The sequence below is a fragment of the Babesia bigemina genome, scaffold Bbigscaff_73810 (genome assembly GCF_000981445.1).
Source record: "Babesia bigemina genome assembly Bbig001, scaffold Bbigscaff_73810".
Classification (NCBI taxonomy): domain Eukaryota; phylum Apicomplexa; class Aconoidasida; order Piroplasmida; family Babesiidae; genus Babesia; species Babesia bigemina.
In genome coordinates this window covers 1-21,217 of record NW_012237312.1, presented here as the reverse complement: position 1 = coordinate 21,217, position 21,217 = coordinate 1, and the positions used below count along the sequence as shown (strand labels likewise).

At 45.8% G+C, this 21,217-nt stretch overlaps 4 protein-coding genes across 4 annotated transcripts; 1 reads left to right on the top strand and 3 right to left on the bottom strand.

Annotated features, from left to right (window-relative positions):
- Positions 1 to 1,125: 1,125 nt before the first annotated feature.
- On the bottom strand, positions 1,126 to 7,189 carry BBBOND_0005310 (hypothetical protein, conserved; the record flags this gene model as incomplete). Its single annotated transcript, XM_012915359.1, has 2 exons — positions 1,126 to 7,059; positions 7,154 to 7,189. 2 exons carry the CDS (start codon positions 7,187 to 7,189, stop codon positions 1,126 to 1,128), a joined length of 5,970 nt encoding a protein of 1,989 aa, XP_012770813.1.
- A 543-nt stretch (positions 7,190 to 7,732) lies between these two features.
- On the top strand, positions 7,733 to 8,086 carry BBBOND_0005300 (hypothetical protein, conserved; the record flags this gene model as incomplete). Its single annotated transcript, XM_012915358.1, has 1 exon — positions 7,733 to 8,086. One exon carries the CDS (start codon positions 7,733 to 7,735, stop codon positions 8,084 to 8,086), a length of 354 nt encoding a protein of 117 aa, XP_012770812.1.
- An 88-nt stretch (positions 8,087 to 8,174) lies between these two features.
- On the bottom strand, positions 8,175 to 13,052 carry BBBOND_0005290 (hypothetical protein, conserved; the record flags this gene model as incomplete). The annotated part of the gene is made up of 1 exon (XM_012915357.1): positions 8,175 to 13,052. The coding sequence occupies one exon, from the start codon at positions 13,050 to 13,052 to the stop codon at positions 8,175 to 8,177; it is 4,878 nt and encodes a 1,625-aa protein (XP_012770811.1).
- Positions 13,053 to 14,959: 1,907 nt separating this feature from the next.
- On the bottom strand, positions 14,960 to 20,811 carry BBBOND_0005280 (hypothetical protein, conserved; the record flags this gene model as incomplete). The annotated part of the gene is made up of 2 exons (XM_012915356.1): positions 14,960 to 20,671; positions 20,701 to 20,811. 2 exons carry the CDS (start codon positions 20,809 to 20,811, stop codon positions 14,960 to 14,962), a joined length of 5,823 nt encoding a protein of 1,940 aa, XP_012770810.1.
- Positions 20,812 to 21,217: the final 406 nt, after the last annotated feature.

The window sequence follows — 21,217 nt, the reverse complement described above, 5'->3', positions numbered from 1 at the left end:
GGGGCGATGTGGAGTGGATAAGGGGCGATGTAGAGTGGGTAAAGGGGCGATGTAGAGTGGATGATAATCACCACTTTGGTCAGGTGGTTGGTCACCACTGTCATCGCTGCCGTGACGATGTCATCGCTGCCGTGTCCATGTCATCGCTGCTGAGTCCATGTCATCGCTGCCGTGACCATTTCATCGCTGCCGTAACCATGTCATCGCTGCCGTGACCATGTCATCGCTGCCGTGACCATGTCACCGCTGCCGTGACCTTGTCATCGCTGCCGTGACCATGTCATCGCTGCCGTAGCCATGTCATCGCTGCCGTGACCATGTCATCGCTGCCGTGACCATGTCACCGCTGCCGTGACCTTGTCATCGCTGCCGTGACCATGTCATCGCTGCCGTAGCCATGTCATCGCTGCCGTGACCATTTCATCGCTGCCGTGACCATGTCATCGCTGCCGTAACCATGTCATCGCTGCCTTAACCATGTCACCGCTGCCGTGACCATCTCATCGCTGCCGTGACCATGTCATCGCTGCCGTAGCCATGTCATCGCTGCCCTAAGCATGTCATCGCTGCCGTGACCATGTCATCGCTGCCGTAATTATTACCTTGGTCAACACGTTGGTCAGCACTTTGGTCATGGCATTGGTCAGCACATAGGTCACCACTTTGGTCAGCACATAGGTCACCACTTTGGTCAGCACGTTGGTCAGCACGTTGGTCAGCACTTAGGTCACCACTTTGGTCGTGGCATTGGTCAGCACTTTGGTCAGCACTTTGGTCACCACTTTGGTCAGCAGATTGGTCAGCCGTTAGGTCAGCACATTGGTTAGCACATTGGTCATGGCATTGGTCAGCACTTTGGTCATGGCATTGGTCAGGTGCTTGGTCACCACTTTGGTCAACACTTTGGTCAGCACATTGGTCAGCACATTGGTCACCACCTTGGTCAACACTTTGGGCAGCATCTTGGTCAACACGTTGGTCAACACATTGGTCACCACATAAGTTAACTACTACACAATCGCATACAACGATGAGTGAGTGATGCAACAGATTAAAGCACAATTCATTTGTTAGGTGAGTAGGTGATATGTTAGGTGAGTGTAGACAGTAACAACGTGAGTACGATTACGGTTGCAGGTAAAACACTCTGTTAAGCTTGTTAACACGTGCCGCGGCGAGCAATGATTGAGCAGCTATGCGATGAGTCGAGGGACTATGTAGATGCGATTTGATGTGGAGCAGGTCGAGGCGGATGACCATGATGTGGAGGAGGTACAATAAAGAGAGGAGCCAGAGGGCAAGGACAAGGTAGGTGAACGGTTGTCTGATGATCCATAAGAAGTTGTCGCATTCTTCAAACAGCTTCTTGAAATACTGCGATTTAAGCACATTCTTCAACTGACTACAGAAATCGGAACACTTCTTCGGCGATTGACTGTCATTCAGCGTCGACGCTTCACCGAAGACGAAACCATACTGGTAGAGCGTTGGTGCGACACCTTTGCAGTCGACGATAGAAGGGCATTGGCAATCAGCAGATGGCTTCTCTTTATCAACAACACCATGCGATCCCTTCTTGCACTTATCCCCCCTCAGACATCCACGGCATCCCCAGTCCTGGCAGTTGATGGAGCAGAAAGAATTGTAGAGATTGTTGAGCAGGTCCCAGAATGTCCACGGGAGGTAGATGGCCCAGGAGAGGTAGAGGTTGGCGTGTTTGTATGGGAGATAATTATATATGTCGACGCATGAAGTGGATACGTAAGGAGCGCAGTGGTTATCCGCACCGGTACATGGCATTCTTAATGACAAACTGACCAGGTCAGCAGAATCTGTTTCATGTCTAGAATGACTTTCCTGATCGCTGCCATACGCTTTACGCAACGCATCTGGTAGTGTGCCCTGTTTGTCTGCTAGTTGAATAGATAAATTGTAGATGGCATTATCGAAGGTATCTTGCAACACATTACGGAAACCCGATTTGTTGGATGTATGCCACCCATTAACTAATGACAACGTAAATCCGAAGTGTTCCGGCAACGTGCGTGGCGGTTTGACAGAAAGGGCGAAGAGGCATGAGATGTCCACCTCGTCAAAGAACTTGGTTAGCACGGTGCATATGTCTTTGCCTCTCTTGGTACTGCCGGAGAATCCTCTGAATCCAAGAGGCGTCAAACAGGGCATTCCGGGCTTACTACCAGGACACGTCTTACATACGGCGTTACATCCGATTGATTCCACTCGATGAGGTAGGTGACCTGGTAAGCAGTCGTTTAGGTATGATTGAAGTGGTGATTTTGGTTGGCACGTTGCTTTGTCTTTTGCTTCGTCGCTTGAGTGATCGGAACATGGCCACTTGCTTGTCTTGATAACTTTGCCGTACTTGCAGCTGTACCAACCACCGTGCTCAGTGCCTAGCTTACATTTTTCATGTAAGTATCTCAGCTGCGGTAGCAAACGGCACAATATATCGAGCAGCATCTGGAGGCAATCTTCGCCCTTCTGAGGATAGTGTAAGTTCATCGCGTTGCTGGAGAAGTCAACCGCGTACGTGGTCTCTGCGTCACCGTGACCGAGGAGGATCGTCAGCAGGTCGTGAGAGATTGGACAAAGATGTCGCACAACTCGCACAGTATTTGCATATTTCATCGTTTTGGGGGATGCATCCAGGTACAAAGATTCCGGCGTTTCCACAGTGAATTCACTCTCGCCTGCCACTTCTTTTGTCTGCTTTCTTGGATCCTTGAACGGATCACTGAGGCCGTCACCTAACAGCTCCTCGTAGGCGTTATTGCATGGCATCCCGGACAGCCAACAGAGCATTTCATAAACTGAGCACGGCTGCTTCTTAGAGAAAAAGGTAGCATAGTGGCGGACTTGGTAGTAGGTTTCAAGGCAATACTGCAGGTAATCGAGAATGTCGAGGAGATTAATCTTATTACTATCAGCATCGCGGGGATGAGTGAACTTATTTTCTTTCTTCTGTTCTTCTTTCCACGCTTCGACCTGTTTCAGATTTACAGCGGTTTTGATTTGTTCGTTCAGCTTACTCAGATATATGGCTTGACCGGCGCACTTTGGCTCATTCCTCAACTGTCCCTCATGTGACTCACGAGACATAGAAACCTTGTACCCGCGACTGATAAGATAGTCACCTAAGACATTCGTTATGTTCTCGTTGGATGCGTAAATAGTTTGGAACTGCGAACCTTTACATTTCTCTCCCAAAGTCTGAAAGTCATAACTCAGTGTCGACAGGGCGGTAAGGAACACCTTCGCGCAGTTCATACCATACTCAGTCACCTCATGTATCTCAACCTTTCCTCTCGTGTCAACGCGCTGTTTATATATGTACACGTCCTTCTCATATTTCTGACCGTCATACGCCGATATGTAGACCTTTTCCAGCTCACTGACAAAGTCGTTAAGTCCTAGGGAAACGCTGTCCATCGTTGGAGTATTTTGCATATCGAAGTTTTCTGGCTTAAGCTCAGTGATCTTAGAAGTAAGTTTTACAAGCATTTTAGGCACTTCACTATCATATTTATTTTTGTCCTTAATATGAGTGAGCAAGGATTCAAGTGCCGCGCAGATATCATTAAACTTATTGGTGTATAAGGTCTCTTTTGATGAAGGATTCCGATTTCGTTTCTCATTTTCTTTGCCATGCACGCTGCTTATCTCTCGCAGAACATACTTTTTGACTGGCGTGAAGAAGTCATAGAATGCCTCCGCCAAATCGGAAAAATCTCTCGCATTATATTCATTTGATTTAAAAAGTGTTGCTAGACTTTTAAGCAAGTTAATATTATTACTTGTTATAGTTCCTTTGGTATATCCGTCTCCCAACGTCTTCATAAACCCCTTGTACCCGATCGTCAAATCCTTGTCAATCTCCCCCGGCAACCCCTCCAACTCCTTTTCGACCTTGTCCGCGAACGCGGTGAGGAGCGCCTTGACGGAGGTGACGTAGTTGCGGCGGGCGGCGGTGGTGAGGGTGGAGAGGGCGGACTCCACTTCATTGTCGACGTGTCGCGTAAGGGTTTGGACGGTTTCCTCACATTGTGTCGTGGCGAAACTGTGAAATTTTGTGGCATCCTTGATGATTCTTCCCAAATCGACTGTACGAAGGGTGTCGATTTGATTTCTAATTATTTTCAGATCGTTTGTAATATTACCTTCTTTTAGATTTCCTAAATTAGCTTCGATAGCTTTACCTGCAGCCGAAAACGCCGCTATCAAATTGGTAAGATTGCTTTTCATTTGCTCGAGATGTCCGATAGAATGCTGTTCATCAGGTTTTGTGCCGGTTAACATTTTTTCGAATACTTTGAAACCATGATCCCTAATCTCACCGATGGCCGCGGGTAGGACGCCGCTAAACTTTTCTGGGTTCCCTTGAATAAGGCTATCTTGATTAACTTGCTGTTTATATTTTTCAAAACCATTTCTACCGAGCTCGGAAATTCTCTCGTTTGACGTGCCTCCACCTGGCAGCGGAGTCGTACCGATGTGATCATTAGCCACGTTGTTCATGTCCGAGATAGCGGTGTCGACGAATTTAGCGTTGCTAGCGCTAGAGACGCCGGGTTCAAGCGCCGAGTTCAGCTGCCTGTGCAGGGTCTTAACTTCTAATTGTACGCTGCTCAACGCTCTATCAATCTTAGCGCCGAAAGAATTACCCGGATCAAATTGTTGGCTAATCAATTTAACTTGCTTAATAGCTGCCGGCAACTTGGTGCCAAGATCTGTGTTTGTGCTAGCAAATGATTCCAATTGGTAGGCAATATGCTTGGCAATGAATGTTAGAGCGGATAGAGTGGCACGCACAGCGAGCTCGAGATAGAACTTTCGGTGCCCCCTGTGGTCAGCAGACGCTACCAACTGAACATCAAGTTGCACTACGCTAGAGATTGCTGTAACTATACCATCTTCTTTACTCATAGCGTTTTTTGAAAACTCGGAAAGATAGTCCGTTACATATGACAAGTACCCCTCCACGTTAGGTTTGGTGCCAAAAGTAATTTTTGGCTTAATCTCTTGAAGCTTTTCCGTGATTTGCAATTTCAGTATAGGTGTGACATGATTACGTAATCTATCAGGACCCTTATCACTCATGTAACCGTTAAAAAACCCAATGCTCCTATTCTGTTTAACATACTCTGTAAGCAATCCTTTAACTGGTTCTTTCGTAATTATTTCCGCCACCCACTCATCAACTCTTTTGTTAAACCCATTACCTCCTGTCGTATCCTTGAACAATGCAGCATACTCCGTCACGCCTTTCTCGATTTTGCCGAGATAATTCATTTTTGCCGCAGATGATCTTTCATATATATCCCCAAGAAGCTCCGTCATCTTTGCTTTCAACGCATCCCAATTCTGTTGTACACTTGCATCCGCCCCGCTGGCGGATCCTGGCTTTCTGGATTCACCAACGTGCCCCTCAATATCGTCTATCTTTTCTTTTATATGCTTCATTATCTTCTCAATGCTATCCGGCGTTGTTCCGCTACCCCCATTGAACTGATTTCCAAGCGACCTAATCTCCTGTTGGATTTTTTTAACCTGCTCCCCTATTGCCTGCTTCACCTTATACAAATCCCCTTTAAGCGCCGCGTCCATCGCTTTCACTTGCTCCAACGCTTTCGTTACCATATCATTGAGATGGTTCCTTGCCGCGTTTAATCCTCTCCTAATTTCATCCGCAATATCTTCCAGTTTCTTATGATTAACGTAACCGACACCGTGGTTAATAATAGCGTTAATGTGCGTATTGGTCACGTCATCAATCAATTTCTTCGCCTTGTCCATCCAATTTTCCAACTGATGAATGTAGTGCCCCAAATCTCTTTCAATCTCTATAAGCTGATTCCTAATTGCCAGAACCTTTTGGTTCAACAGCACGACCAGCTTTAATACTTTATCGCTGATTTCATTAGTAACGTTTGTTTTCAGCTCATTCAATGCATCACGCGTTTTGTTCGTCATGCCAGCTAGGTCGTTCCACGCCTTGGCGGAAAGGGCAGCGAGCCTCTCACTCTCATGCTCAATCGTCATTCGTGCATTAAGAACGTTATCACGTAAGTTAGTGTTTAAGTCATTAATGGAATTTTTCATGTCACGGTTATCAGGATGAACAATATCTAATGCGTTAGTGAATACTTCAGTGGTCTCAAGACACTCCTTCACCATGAACGCTGCCGACTTCACGTCCTCTTCCGCTTGATTTAAATTATCAGATGCCTGCATAGCATTAATGCTCTTACGCCACATACCTGTCTCATTTATCTTGTCAAACAATTTTCCGATTACGGTTTTCACCCTCTCATTCCCCTCCTTAACTCTCTCATTATACCCCCGCACCCTCTGCGCCACCTGCGCAATAACCTCAAAACCCTTACGCCCGGTGGATAAATTCTTTTTAAGCTCATTAACAATGTCATTTAGTATTGTTTTACCCACACTGTAAGGCTGTTTCTCGCTGACGTCTTTAAGCACCTGATACAAAAACGCCATCACCCCGTCACACAGCCTATCCAAGTCGGAGTACACTATCCCAGTGCCGTCGTAGCCTTTGGAGTCAGAGTTGAAGCCGAGGAATTTTTCGAGGCCAGTGCAGAGGTTTTCTAAAAGCTTTTTAGGCTCATTTGGATGATTATTAAGATTAGTCAAAAATCCACAAAGCTCATTCACTTTCTTCAAAGCCTCCAACTTGGACTGCAATTTGTCTGAGTCAGCAGAGGGAGAGGGGCAAGAAGGAAGATTATTAGGATGTTTATTAGGCTGTTTAAGTTGCTGTTCAAGACGCTGAATTTCTGCAGTAACTAACTTACTAAGCTCACTAATTTCATCGGTGTCATCAGCCTGGTCAGCAGGCTTGACAGACTCAGAAAGGTTAGTAACAAGAGAAGAGTAAAGATGTTTAAGCTCTTCATTACTGTTAATTTTAGCGATAATAGCATTCACAACGGCTTTCTTAACACTCTCACTCTCACCAACAAATCCTCCAAGTTGACCAGCAAGGTGACCAAGGCTAATGAGCTTGGACTCAATGTCCTTCAAGGCTCTTCTAGTAGCATCGTCAGTAATGGAATGGTCAGTATCAGCAAGTTATTATAAGGATTTATGGAGGTCATAGCGTTAATAAGACGAAGTAATTCGAGAGATTTGGAGTTAGGGTGAACATGATGGGACATGGCAGTGGCAAGAGGTGGAAGAGGGAAGTGAAGGGTGACAAGGCACAAGTTATTGTGATGGTTTATAAAGGTCATAGCGGTAATATGGCGAGGTAATTCGAGCGATGTAGAGTGGGTAAGGGGCGATGTAGAGTGGGTAAGGGGCGATGTAGAGTGGGTAAAGGGGCGATGTAGAGTGGGTTAGGGAGCGATGTGGAGTGGATAAAGGGGCGATGTAGAGTGGGTAAAGGGGCGATGTAGAGTGGATAAAGGGGCGATGTAGAGTGGATAGAGGAGCGATGTAGAGTGGGTAAAAGGGCGATGTAGAGTGGGTTAGGGAGCGATGTAGAGTGGATGATAATCACCACTCTGCTCACCATGTCATCGCTGCCGTGACCGTGTCATCGCTGCCGTGACCATGTCATGGCTGCCTTAACCAAGTCATCGCTGCCGTGACCAAGACATGGCTGCCTTAACCAAGTCATCGCTGCCGTGACCATGTCATCGCTGCCGTGACCATCAACTTGGTCAGGTGCTTGGTCAGCACTCTGGTCATGGCATTGGTCACCACGTTGGTCGTGGCATTGTTCACCACGTTGGTCAGCACCTTGGTCATGGCATTGGTCTGCACATTGGTCAGCACTTTGGTCAGCACTCTGGTCATGGCATTGGTCACCACGTTGGTCGTGGCATTGTTCACCACGTTGGTCAGCACCTTGGTCATGGCATTGGTCTGCACATTGGTCAGCACTTTGGTCAGCACTTTGGTCATGGCATTGGTCAGCACATTGGTCAGCACTTTGGTCAGCACCTTGGTCAGCACGTTGGTCATGGCATTGGTCAGCACTTTGGTCAGCACATTGGTCACCACATCAGTTAACTACTACGCAATCACATACAACGATTAATGAGTGATACAAAACATTAGAGAACAATTAGTTGTATAGGTGAGTAGGTGATGCTAGATGAGTGTAGACAGTAAACACGTGAGTACGATTAAGGTTGCAGGTAAAACACTCTGTTAAGCTTGTTAACACGTGCGGCGGCGAGCAGTGACTGGGCGGCGATGCGATGTGATGATGGTGAGTGCAAGTGAGATTTGATGTGGAGCACGTCGAGGCGGATGACCATGATGTGGAGGAGGTAGAGGAAGGAGAGTAGCCAGAGGGAAAGGACGAGGTAGGAGAAGGGTGACCGGATGGTCCAGAGGAAGTTGTCGCACTCGGTCAACAAGTCTTTCATATACTGCGATTTAAGTACTCTGGTCAGGTGGTCGAAGAATGAAGAACACTTAGTGCCATTAATAATCAAATTTTCAGAGGAGGCGTAAGTGAAACCATACCTGTAGAACGTCGAAGATGTTCCTCTGCATCCGACTATTGAACGGCATTGGCAGTGAGCTTTTCTATTTTTATCATCGCTGAGTCCGTGCTGGCCACGCTTACATTGATCACCACGGGTACATCCACGGCACCCCCAGTCCTTACAGGATATGTTCTGGAAGTCTGTCAGTAAGCACTGCACATATTTCCACAACGTCCATGGTGAGTATATTGCCCATGAGAAATAAGTGCCAGCCTGTTTGCTGACTAAGTATGCGTAAGTGTCGTCGCACAGGGATCGCAGGTATGGAGCACAATGATCCTGCGTTGTGCAAGACGCAGTCAACGATGTAAACGGCAAGCTAGCTTCCTTACCGTCATCATTCATGTTATGATGCTTTTTAGTATTACCGTAGACGTTGCAAAGTGTATTAATAAGGGTTTCCGGTTGTTCGTACAAGCCAATGGATTGGTCATTGATTGCCTTGGTAAACGCATCCTGAATCAGATGTCTACCGCCATTATTCCAGTGTTTAACAAGCGATAACGTGAAACTGAGATGCTCCGGCAATGTGCTCGGCGCTTTGGGCGCCAGGGAGAGCAACGATGACAAATGCTCATGTTCAAAGAATTTAGTTAGAACGTCACACAGGTCCTTGCCGGTTTTCGGTTCACCTGAGAAACCTCTGAATCCGAGCGGTGTTAAACACGGCATTCCTGTCTTACCAGTGGCGCAAGTAGAGCATGTGTACTTGCAGCCGATAGAGCTTAGCTGATGTGGCAGGTGCCCGGGTAAGCAATCATATAGGTAAGACATTAATGGCGAATTTGATCGACAATTTACTTGGCACTTTGCTTGGCAATTTGGTTGACAATTTGGTTGGCATTTTGGTTGGTCTTTTGGTTTCTCCTTTGAGTGTTCATTGCATGGCCATTTGACCGTCGGAACATCCTTGCCGTAGGGGCAATCGCGCCAGCCGAAATTGCTAGCATCGATACTGCATTGCGTCAACAAATATTTAAGTGGCGGGAACAATCTGCGTAGGATGTCCAACAGCATATCGAGACATTCCTCACCTGTCGCGGGATATTTTAGCTTAAGAGCGTTGGTACAGCAGTCAACCGCGTAATACGTCGCCGCATCACCAGTGCCACGAATTTTGGTCAACAATATGTACGATTGAGCGCAAATGTGTTCAAGTATAGCTTCGTAATTGCCATACGTGACCCTTTTTGGATAAGCGTTTAGGTACGTGGCCTTCATGTCAAACGACACAAGGCCTTCATCGTCGCTACCAAGTGCCCTCTCCGGAGTCTCAAGTAAGTTACCGATACCGTCGCGTAGCATATCTGTATACACCGCATTATATTGTAGCGACGTGAGCCAGCAAAGCATTTCGTATACATTGCATGGCTGTCTGGATGAGGAGTTGGTAAGATTACAAACAGCGTAGTAATCGCAGAGATAGTCGTTCACTTCAGTGATCCTGCCAGCAAAAATATGGCTGCGAGCTTTGTGGAATAGCTTGCCGTCTTTTTTGAGAAGCTCGATGATTTGAGTTCCCTTCATGTCGTCGCTGTTGCGCAGTTCGCCGTTCTGCTGATGTTGATCGGATAGAACAAAACCACAATCGTTGATGAATTTCCCGAGTTCTGTGGATTTGTTGAGTTTGTATTTATGCATAGCACGCGACATAAAATCGTCTCTCACTTTTATCAAGTCGTGGCACACTGTCTTAAGTGCAGTGAGGCACACCTTAGCCGCCTTTCGACCGTCATCAGTCAGGTCATAGATCGCGTCAACTTTATTTCCGCCGGCTTCATGTTTAAGATTCTTTATCAGCTCGCGAACCCTTCGACCGTCATATGTATTAACGTATGCATAGCACAACTGCGCGCACAGCCCGTCCAACCCGGCACGTAAGCCATCGAGCAGCACGCCGTTGAAAATGCCGGAGAACGAGGAAGGAGGGAAGGTGGCGAGTAGCTGTCTGAGTGCGGCGAGATTGTCGTTAAATGTACGATCGAAGTGGTTTGAATTGCTGAGTTCGCTGAGCAAAGTGTCTATGGATTTCTTAATGTAATGCACTTTAGTGGAATTGTCATTTTCATTGGGAGCAACGGACGGCTTGACTGGAGTTTTAACTTGCTCCTTAATGAAGTCACAAAGTGAGTCCGAGAAGTATTTGAAATCCGTAGTGACTGATTCGAAGGAGTGTAGAGTCTTGAAAATGGCGGCTGGTCCATTGTGTGGGAACCAAGTTTCAATTTTGTTTAGTATACCTTTCACGCCGGATATCTTGTCTTCGTCTATTAATTGTTGCATTGCAGCTTTTTGGGTTTCTAAAAGTGTTTTTAAGCTTTCAAGTTCCGCTTGTTTGCGGTTACTGTAGAGGCGTTGCGCTTCGTCTCTCATATCTGTGGTCGTTGCTTCCACTTCTTTGTGAATTGATACATCTATCTCTTTAAATGCTTTGTCAGCCTCATCGTTGATTTTCTGGTAGAACTCACCGGCTATCTTAATGATTCCCTCCAAGGTGTCGAGGTGCGTGGCGTCTGAAGTGCCAATGATACCGCTGAGTGTAGTCTGGATATGTGCGAGGCCCTTGGCAGTTTGACTGCTTCCCGCCCAATTCGAATCTTGACCACCAAGTCCCTGCTCCTTTAACTTATTAATCTCATTAATGACATTATTTCGCAACGTCTCTCTGAGTGTTCTAAGCTGAGATATGATGGTGTCAACTTGTGACTGAATATTTCTCTGGATAATCTTTAGCTTCGTTTGAATATGATCTTTTAACTGGGTTTGTATACTCTTAGCGGCAGTATGAAGCGTTGACCTGGCTGATTCGATCTGTTTCCTAAGTGAATTCACCACATCTTTGCTGCTACCTATTTTATCCATAATTTTTTCTTTAAATGGAGCGAGTTGTTTATGTACCTCTTTCATTTCACCCCTAGCTCCTTCATAGGTTGGACCGGTTGAGGCAGTTGGATTACTCCATATCGCTGTAGTATTTCGTTTTATAGTACTCTGCGCTGTGCTTAGCATTTTGATGACAATGGAGTTTGTTGAACCGACAGATTTTGAGATATCGTTTATCCTTCTCATGGCAGTGTAGGCGTCTCGTATGGGCTGCATATATTTTGTGGCGCCTGTGGATTTCAGATCTCCTATTCTGCTCAAGAATTCCGTCACTGCATCCTGCAACTCATTTTTAATCTGAAACAGATTCGTAACGCTTTGCCTATGGATTTCTGCAGCTTTATTTGTCGAACTATGCTTCAAATCTGTAAGACCTTCTATTTGCTTACGCACCGCTGTTACGGCTTTGATAAGAGCCTGACTAAACTTGTCATCTCCGTATTTTTCTAAACGATCATCGAGCTTCTCAAGAGCCACAATATCTCCGCGAAGCGCCGCATCGAGCTGCGTAATGGTCGGTCCCAATCCCGTATCACTGCTAGCTTCGGTTGTAACAAACTCGGAATAATTAATCGCTTCTGAAATCTTCCCAAGTGTTGACATAATTCTACCGACTGTAGCTTCGAGCGTTTGACGTATTCCGCTAGCGGCGCCATAAATCCCTCCGGCTTCATTGTCAAGTTTCGTGAACTCGGAGTCGTTTTTACCGGTGATGCCAATCTTCGTATCCACTAGCGTTGCAGCTTCACCTAATGCCGGTTCCACCACCTTTTTCAAAACATATTCCATGCTCTCTGGGTCCGTTGCGCTGTTAGGTGCATCTTTTCCATGAGCCTTCTTAAGGGCATCAATCTTCTGTCCAATCACCTTATTGCTCTCCGTGCCGTCAGGATTCAACTTTTCATGAACTTTATTAAGCGCCTCATCATGAGTCCGTTGAAGTAACTCTCTCGCCGCCTTAATCCAATTTTTCAAATCGTTGTCAACTATCGTTAGCTTGCCCTTGACTTTCTTGATACGATCCCAAATTTGTTTGTTAAATTCATCCTGCAACGTATTTCGAAACTCTATCATACGACCAGTAACCTTGTTTGCCACTCTCTTTTCCAAGTCAATTAGTTCACCTTCCGCATACTGATTCAAGTCTTGAAGGTCTTTATTTTGACATGATTTTTCAAGAGAATCAACGGCCTGACTAATCATAACTATTGGATTCGATAATTTATTTTTTAACTCCGCATCCAATTCTCTTATTTTTTCTCCATTCTCAGTCAGCTTGCCAACAAGCTGTTTGGCCTCAGCAGCATAGGCAGTAAAATACTTGTCAACGTTATCAAAACTTTTATCGGGAAGACTGTCTAACTGAGCAGCTTGCACACCTATTATTTTCATATAATTAACTAATGCATCGATTACTTTTCCTGTTTTTTCATTCACCTCCCTCTCATACCCCTCCAACCACCCCTTCACCTGCGTGACAGACGCCACAAGCCCCGTACGGCCGGAGCCAATTTGAGATTGTAAGTCATTTAGTACCTTTTCAAGCTTAAGTTGTGGATTATTATCATACGTTTTAACTGCATCTTCATTTTTTACTTCACTGAGAACACCATACAAAAATCCCATCACCCCGTCACACAGCCTGTCCAAGTCGGAGTACACAATACCGCTGCCAGTGTAGCCTTTGGACTCAGAGTTGAAGCCGAGAAACTTTTCGAGGCCAGTGCAGAGGTTATTAAGGATGTTAGTAGGGTTATTATTTGAGGTAATTTTAAGGTTCAAAATTTAGTCAAATTTCTTGTCAAGCTCCCTAGGCGACACATGGTCAGGGCAGTGGCAAGAGGTGGAAGAGGGGAAGTGAAGGGTGACAAGGCACAAGTTATTATAATGGTCTAAAGAGGTCATAGCGGTATTATGGCGAGGTAATTCGAGGGATGTAGAGTGGGTTAGGGAGCGATGTAGAGTGGATTAAGGGGCGATGTAGAGTGGGTAAAGGAGCGATGTAGAGTGGATTAGGGAGCGATGTAGAGTGGATAAAGGGGCGATGTGGAGTGGGTTAAGGGGCGATGTGGAGTGGGTTAGGGAGCGATGTAGAGTGGGTTAGGGAGCGATGTAGAGTGGGTAAAGGAGCGATGTAGAGAGGGTAAAGGAGCGATGTAGAGTGGGTAAGGGGCGATGTAGAGTGGGTAAAGGGGCGATGTGGAGTGGGTTAAGGGGCGATGTAGAGTGGATAAGGGAGCGATGTAGAGTGGATAAGGGAGCGATGTAGAGTGGGTTAAGGGGCGATGTAGAGTGGGTTAAGGGGCGATGTAGAGTGGGTTAAGGGGCGATGTGGAGTCGGTTAAGGAGCTATGAGGAGTGGGTTAGGGAGCGATGTAGAGTGGGTAAAGGAGCGATGTAGAGTGGGTTAAGGGGCGATGTAGAGTGGGTAAGGGAGCGATGTAGAGTGGGTTAAGGGGCGATGTAGAGTGGATAAGGGAGCGATGTAGAGTGGGTTAAGGGGCGATGTAGAGTGGGTTAAGGGGCGATGTAGGGTGGGTTAGGGAGCGATGTAGGGTGGGTTAGGGAGCGATGTAGGGTGGGTTAGGGAGCGATGTAGGGTGGGTTAGGGAGCGATGTGGAGTGGGTAAAGGGGCGATGTAGGGTGGATAGAGGAGCGATGTGGAGTGGATAAAGGGGCGATGTGGAGTGGGTTAGGGAGCGATGTAGAGTGGATTAAGGAGCGATGTAGAGTGGATAAAGGGGCGATGTAGAGTGGATAAGGGGCGATGTAGAGTGGATAAAGGGGCGATGTAGAGTGGGTTAAGGAGCGATGTAGAGTGGATAAAGGAGCGATGTGGAGTGGATAAAGGGGCGATGTGGAGTGGATTCAGGAGCGATGTAGAGTGGATAAGGAGCGATGTAGAGTGGGTTAAGGGGCGATGTGGAGTGGGTAAAGGGGCGATGTGGAGTGGATAATCATCATCACTTTGGTCACCACTGTCATCGCTGCCGCGACCATGTCACCGCTGCCGTAACCATGTCATCGCTGCTTTGTCCATGTCATCGCTGCCGTGACCATGTCATCGCTGCCGTGACCATCACCTTGGTCAGCACATTGGTCACCACTGTGGTCATCGCATTGGTCAGCACATAGGTCTGCACCTTGGTCAACACCTTGGTCAGCACCTTGGTCAACACCTTGGTCAGCACATTGGTCAGCACTTTGGTCAGAGCATTGGTCATCACGTTGGTCATCACGTTGGTCATCACGTTGGTCATGGCATTGGTCAGCACATTGGTCACCACTGTGGTCATCGCATTGGTCAGCACATAGGTCTGCACCTTGGTCAACACCTTGGTCAGCACCTTGGTCAACACCTTGGTCAACACTGTGGTCAGCACTTTGGTCATGGCATTGGTCAGCACTTTAGTTAACTATTACACAATCACATACAACGACTAATGAGTGATACAACAGATTAAACTACAATTCATAAGTTAGGTGAGTAGGTGATGTTAGGTGAGTGTAGATAGTGAACACGTGAGTACGATTATGGTTGCAGGTAAAACACCCTCCCCAGTTTGTTAACACGTCCAGCAGCCAACAATGATTGAGCAGCAATCCTATGACTCGAGGGACTATGTAGATGCGATTTGATGTGGAGGAGGTCGAGGCGGATGACCATGATGTGGAGGAGGTACAGGAAGGAGAGGAGCCAGAGGGCGACGTTGAGCCAGATGAAGGGAGCGCGGATTGTGAAGAGGAAATCGGGGATAGTTCGATATACCAATTCGGCAAGCGGGTGATGAGCCGATTCTTTCTCGTTAGTCACGCTTTGCAATACCATACACAAATCTTTGCACGTGCGCTTACTAGACTCGGCGGATAGACTCTCACAATCGCCAAGTACAAAACCGTATTTGTAGATTGTAGGACGCATTAACTTGCAATCTACTATAGATCCACAGGATTTCTCATGAGTCGAGCCAGGAGACATCGGTGAGTCTAATGCTTTACAACCCTTCTTACATCTACTGACACGGCATTTTGGTCTGTCACCGGCGCAGTTACTGTTACATTCCTCGTACAGCTGTTTCAACAAATGGAGGAATGACCCTGTCGAGTAGATGATCCAAGACACATATTTTTCCGCGTTCTTTGCTGTGAATGTGCTGAACCCGTCTTGACAAATCGGCCTCAAGTATGGACCGCAAGGATGAGATGAAACGGATGACGAATTGGTATGGCAATCGACAAGAGCGTATAAGTCACCGGTAATATGCTCGCTTTTCTGGGTAGCAGCATTGAGACCATGATCCCTGTTCTTGAACATGGCAGTAATGTCCAACTCTGTGTTGTGATTCTCGAAGTTTGCTTCGATGACGGCTTTTTTGAATGCGTTTTCCCTGTGCATCTGGCGTGTTCCTGCTGCCTCGTTCCAGTCATTGAGTAGAGTAAAGTAGAATGCAAACATATCGTTTAGCGTTTTCGGTGCATTAGGGAGGATGCATTTGAGTTGGCTGCGCAGCCTAGTGAGAGGCGACGATTTGCTACCACAGAATTTATACAGCGTAGTGAAGATATGCTTACCCTGTTGCCTGTGTGATGCTAGTTGACTGATATCTCCGAAACCCATGGGTGTTTTACACGGCAAACCGGAGTGTTTAACCGTACATACAAGTGCCCCCCTTTCAACTTTGAGTTGATGCGGTAGGAAGCCCTGGAGACCATCTTCGAGGAATGACTGAAGTGGTGATTTAAGGCCGCAGTCACTAATTTGGTTGCACTTTTGGTTACACGTTTGGTTGTGTATTTGGTCAGCGCTTTGATCAGGACATTGAAGGGCATTACACTTCCACGATGCGCCACCGACATCTCGACCATACCAGCAGTTAGCCCATCCGCTGAGATCAGTGGTGTAATGGCATTGGCGACATAGGAAATAGAGTTGCTCGTGAAGACGTGTTAAGATATCAAGCATACTACAGATTAACGCGTTCATGTCATTGGGGTACGAGAACTTATCTTCATTAGTGTTGAACTCACAGGCATAGCGGCCACCTGCATGGCCGTGACCAAGCAGGCTGACGAGGACGTCGTACGAATAATGGCATACTTCGGTGAGTGTGTCTCTCAGATTTACGGCTGTGATAGTTGCAGGGTAAGCATCCAACTTGTCATCATCTTCCAATTTGAGAGTTGGACCGCTTTCGTCAGTGAGCTTTTCCTCCTCCGGTCTGTCAAACAGCTCACCAAAACCGCCAACTGTCAATTCGTTGTACACCGTGGTATGAGGGAGACCGATAAGCCACTGTAGCATGTCTTTCACGCTGCTTGGCGCTTTAGGCTTCGAAGGTACGTTGTAGTGGGAAACCTTGTAGTAAATCTGAACCTGTTCGTAGAGGAAGAGGAGTATGTCAACGACGTTGATTTGGTTTGCATTTTCGTTTCTCGCTTTCTTGCGTTGAACGATATCTTTCATCCATGACGTCTGCGTATCGACTTCAACAACGCTTCGAATGTTTTTGCTGAGAATATCATAGATGGTCGTCACGGTCATGTCACTTTTGTTCTGCAGCTCACCGGTCTGCTTGCCTTTTTCGCGATCCACTTTGTAGCCACGATCCTCTAACCATTTGCCAAATAAATTATCGTTATACGTATTAATCTGCCTTGCTTTCCACGATTTCATAGATTCTTTGATCAACGTATAGAAATCGTTACTCAGCATTTCCAAGGTGGTGATAAATACTTTAGCGCATTTCTTACCGTACCCACTCAAGTAATATGTGCTTACAGCTCCTCGCGGCGTGACTTCGTATCTATGATTATCAAACAACACGCCATCAAACGATACACTATCGTAAGTAGATATGTAGACCTTCCTCAACTCGTCCACAAATTTACTAATCCCGCTTCCAATACCATCTAAGACCGGCGTATTTGGCTTTGCAAAGTTGTCCGGTTTAAGTTCGTTGTTTGCGGAGATAAGTTTTTGAAGAAGCCCATGGAGGTTATGGTCGTAGCGGTTTTGCTTACCCAAATGGTCAAGTAGGTCAGCAAGTGAGTCGTTAATTTTCAGAAGCGTGTGCGAATAATATTGTTGATCTGTTCCAACTGGATTTTTCTTCTCATTATTTTCCGTATTTACTCTCTTAATTTCAGTGATGAGATAATTTTTCAGTGGCTTCCAGAATTGCTGGAACGCGGCGGATAATTTTTCAACGTTACTATTTTCCTTTTGTTCGACGAGCTTTTGAATATTCTCGTTTTCGGGCGTCTTACCAGCGAATTCCTCCATGAACCCCTTGAAGCCGATATGTTTGTCTTGTTCTACCAAGGCGGGCAGAGGTGTTAATACGTCATGGGCGACGATGGCGAAATATTTAAGTTGTCTTTTGACGGAACGCACGTAGCCTTTTTGGATGTCAGTTGTAATAATGTTCTTGGCATAAGACATTGATACATCAACGAATTCTTTGAGACCATCGGCGAAATCGTGGCCTGTCTTGTCCATTGTAGCTATATATACACCTACGTTTGTAATCCATTGCTGTAATTGCTTATCTGCATTTTCAACAACTTCGATCACCGTATTAATGCAGTTGTTAAGGGACCTCATGTCTTTCGGTAAACTGCCAACAAGCTTCATGAGATTCCCATCCGGTGTATCAGTGGCAGTTGACGCTTTCTCAAGCATTATAACTTTATCCGTGACGACAGAAATGGCGCCATACACACTGCTGTTCGATAATTGTTCACCAAACTCCTTTTTATGTATAGCACTTAGTGCAGTATGAATCGTATTCAAATGGTTGTTAATGCCGTATATAGATTCTTTACCATCTAGCATAGCATTAAGTTTTCTCAAGTCGTAATTGAGATGCTCATTGCTTCCCATATGAGGATCCTTCTTGATAATATTTGTGACGGCACGAATGAAGCTTTTGAACTTAATATTCAGTTCATGATGGGTCGTTGTGATCATATGTGCGGTTATCATTTTGCCTGTTTTTTCGGGATATACTATGTTGTCAAGCTTACCTTTTACACTTTCCTGCATACTGCTGATAGATTTCTCAAGCCATTGCTTAGAACCCGTGGCGCCCGTTGCGCTGTAACTAACAAGACTGGTAAGTAGAACTTTCTCGTCGTCCTCAGCATCTGGCAACTCTTTGTCGACACTATCCTGAAGATCTTTGCTAATTGCAGACTGAAGTTCATTCGATCCGGGAGTGATCCTGCTCCACTGAGATTTCTCGTTATTTAGTTCTATTAGAGCTGTATGAATGCCTCTTGCAAGTTTGATGTTATTACGCCCAACCTCCTGAAGCCGTTTTCCAAACTCGGTTTTTGGACTTATCGGATGCTCACTGTTGAAATTACTCATGAAAGCACTGAAACCTGCTGTGCCGCTATAACCTCTAGTACTCTGCATACCCGCATCGAGAGCACCAGACAACTTCCCAATATACTGCGAAATCGTTGTCTTTATTCTAGTTTTCAGCGAATGCAGAGATTTTTTTAACGCATCATCCAGATCAGTAACTGCTCGGCCAGCTGTTGCAATGCCGGTACTCAACTTACCTGTTGCCTCCGTTATAGCCGTCATAAGCTTCAATGCTTGGTCCTTCAATTCGCCAGCTGCCTTAGTAACCTCATCTCTCTCACTATTCTCTGCTTCTTGATCTGCCTTCTTACCATCCAGCTTATTAACAATTTCATCAACTCTTTTCAATGCTACTTTAACAACTTCTAGCGCCGTAGTCCTCCAGTGTTCCAGACTCTTGACTTGGAGTCCAAGCTGCTCACCGACGTCTTTCACTGCCGAGGTAATCTTCGCAACTGATTCCTCAAGTTTTTCGGTGCTGTTACTTTTCTGAACAATCCCTTTAATAGCTTCAAGTTGTGGATGAATGTCGTGATAGTTCGTTTCGAAATTTTCAACCCCTGCATACACTTTATCCCTAGATGCTGCAAAAGCGTCTTTCTTTGACTTTTTACCTTGATCCGTCGTCTCTGTTTCTTCTTTAAGCCACCGACCTAGATCTTTCTTTGGACCATTTTCCACCTGCTCTAAGAATTCTTGCATCTTCTTCTTTAACTCGTTAATCAATGGTGCTACCTTCTCGTCTATCTGCTTATTAACATTTGCATTCATACCGGTAATTTCTTTAATAACTGCTTCTACCATATTTCTCGATGCATTACTCTCATTTCCAAAGTTCATTTGAAGCCTATCATGTTCGTGCTTAATGATTTTGCGCGCATTATTAACGTTGTTTCTGCAATCATGATTAAGATCACTCACTGCCTTGTCACGTTCTTCTGATTCGTGCAAAGCGCCTAAGAAATCACGGGCTAATTTTAGTGACTGCTCGGCCAGGTTGTCAGCAGCCTTCACCTGGCCGTCCTCAGGATTGCCAGTAACCGACTCAGCATAAATTTTTTTGTAAGCTTTATCAAACGTACCGTCATTTTCGAGATCTTTTAGTAGTTTATCTATAGGATATCTAACGTTATTATTAGACTTTTTAACTTCCTTATTATACCCCCGCACCCCTGCGACCACCTTTCCAATCGCATCATTAAAACCTTTTTTACCAAGGTGTTTATTGGTCTCAAGTGACTTAATAGCTTCTGTAATTTGCTCTTTATGCTGCCCTAAATGCTCTTTGATGTTACTGAGAACACCACTCAAAAATCCCATCACCCCGTCACACAGCCTATCCAAGTCGGAGTACACAATGCCAGCGCCATCGTAGCCTTTGGAAGCAGAGTTGAAGCCGAGAAAGGTTTCGAGGCCGTCACATAAATTATCTAAGAGCTTTTTAGGATCATTTGACGCATTTTTAGGATTAGTCAAAAATCCACAAAGCTCCTCCACTTTCCTCAAAGCCTCCAACTTGGACTGCAATTTGGCTGGGTCAGCAGAGGGAGAGGGGGAAGAGAGAGAGGGATTAAGATGGTTATTAAGGTTATCAATTAGTCTTTTAGTTTCAGTAATTTGACTAGTAACTTTATCTTTAAGCTCACTAATTATCTTGGTGTCATCAGCCTGGCCAGCAGAGTTGACAGACACAGAAAGGTTAGTAACATAAGGAGAGTAAAGATGTTTAAGGTCATTTTTAAGGTGCGGATTAGTGTCAAAAACAGCGATAATAGCATTCACAACGGCTTTCTTAACACTCTCACTGTCACCAACAAATCCTCCAAGTTGACCAGCCAGTTCACCAAGGCTAATGAGCTTGGAGTCAATGTCCTGCAAGGCTTTCTTAGTAGCATCCTCACTAGGAGAATGGTCAGTATCAGCAAGTTATTATAATGATTTATGGAGGTCATAGCGTTAATAAGACGAGTTAATTCGAGTGATTTGGACTTAGGGTGAACACGATGGGACATGGCAGTGGACGAGGTGAAAGAGGGAAGTGAAGGGTGACAAGGCACAAGTTATGGGCATGGTTTATAGAAGTCATAGCGGTATTATGGCGAGGTAATTCGAGGGATGTGGAGTGGATAAAGGAGCGATGTGGAGTGAATAGAGGAGCGATGTAGAGTGGGTTAGGGAGCGATGTAGAGTGGGTTAGGGAGCGATGTGGAGTGGGTTAAGGGGCGATGTAGAGTGGGTTAAAAGGCGATGTAGAGTGGGTTAAGGGGCGGTGTAGAGTGGATAAAGGGGCGATGTAGAGTGGATAAAGGAGCGATGTAGAGTGGATAAAGGGGCGATGTAAGGTGGGTTAAGGAGCGATGTAGAGTGGGTTAGGGAGCGATGTAAGGTGGGTAAAGGATCGATGTATTGTGGATAAAG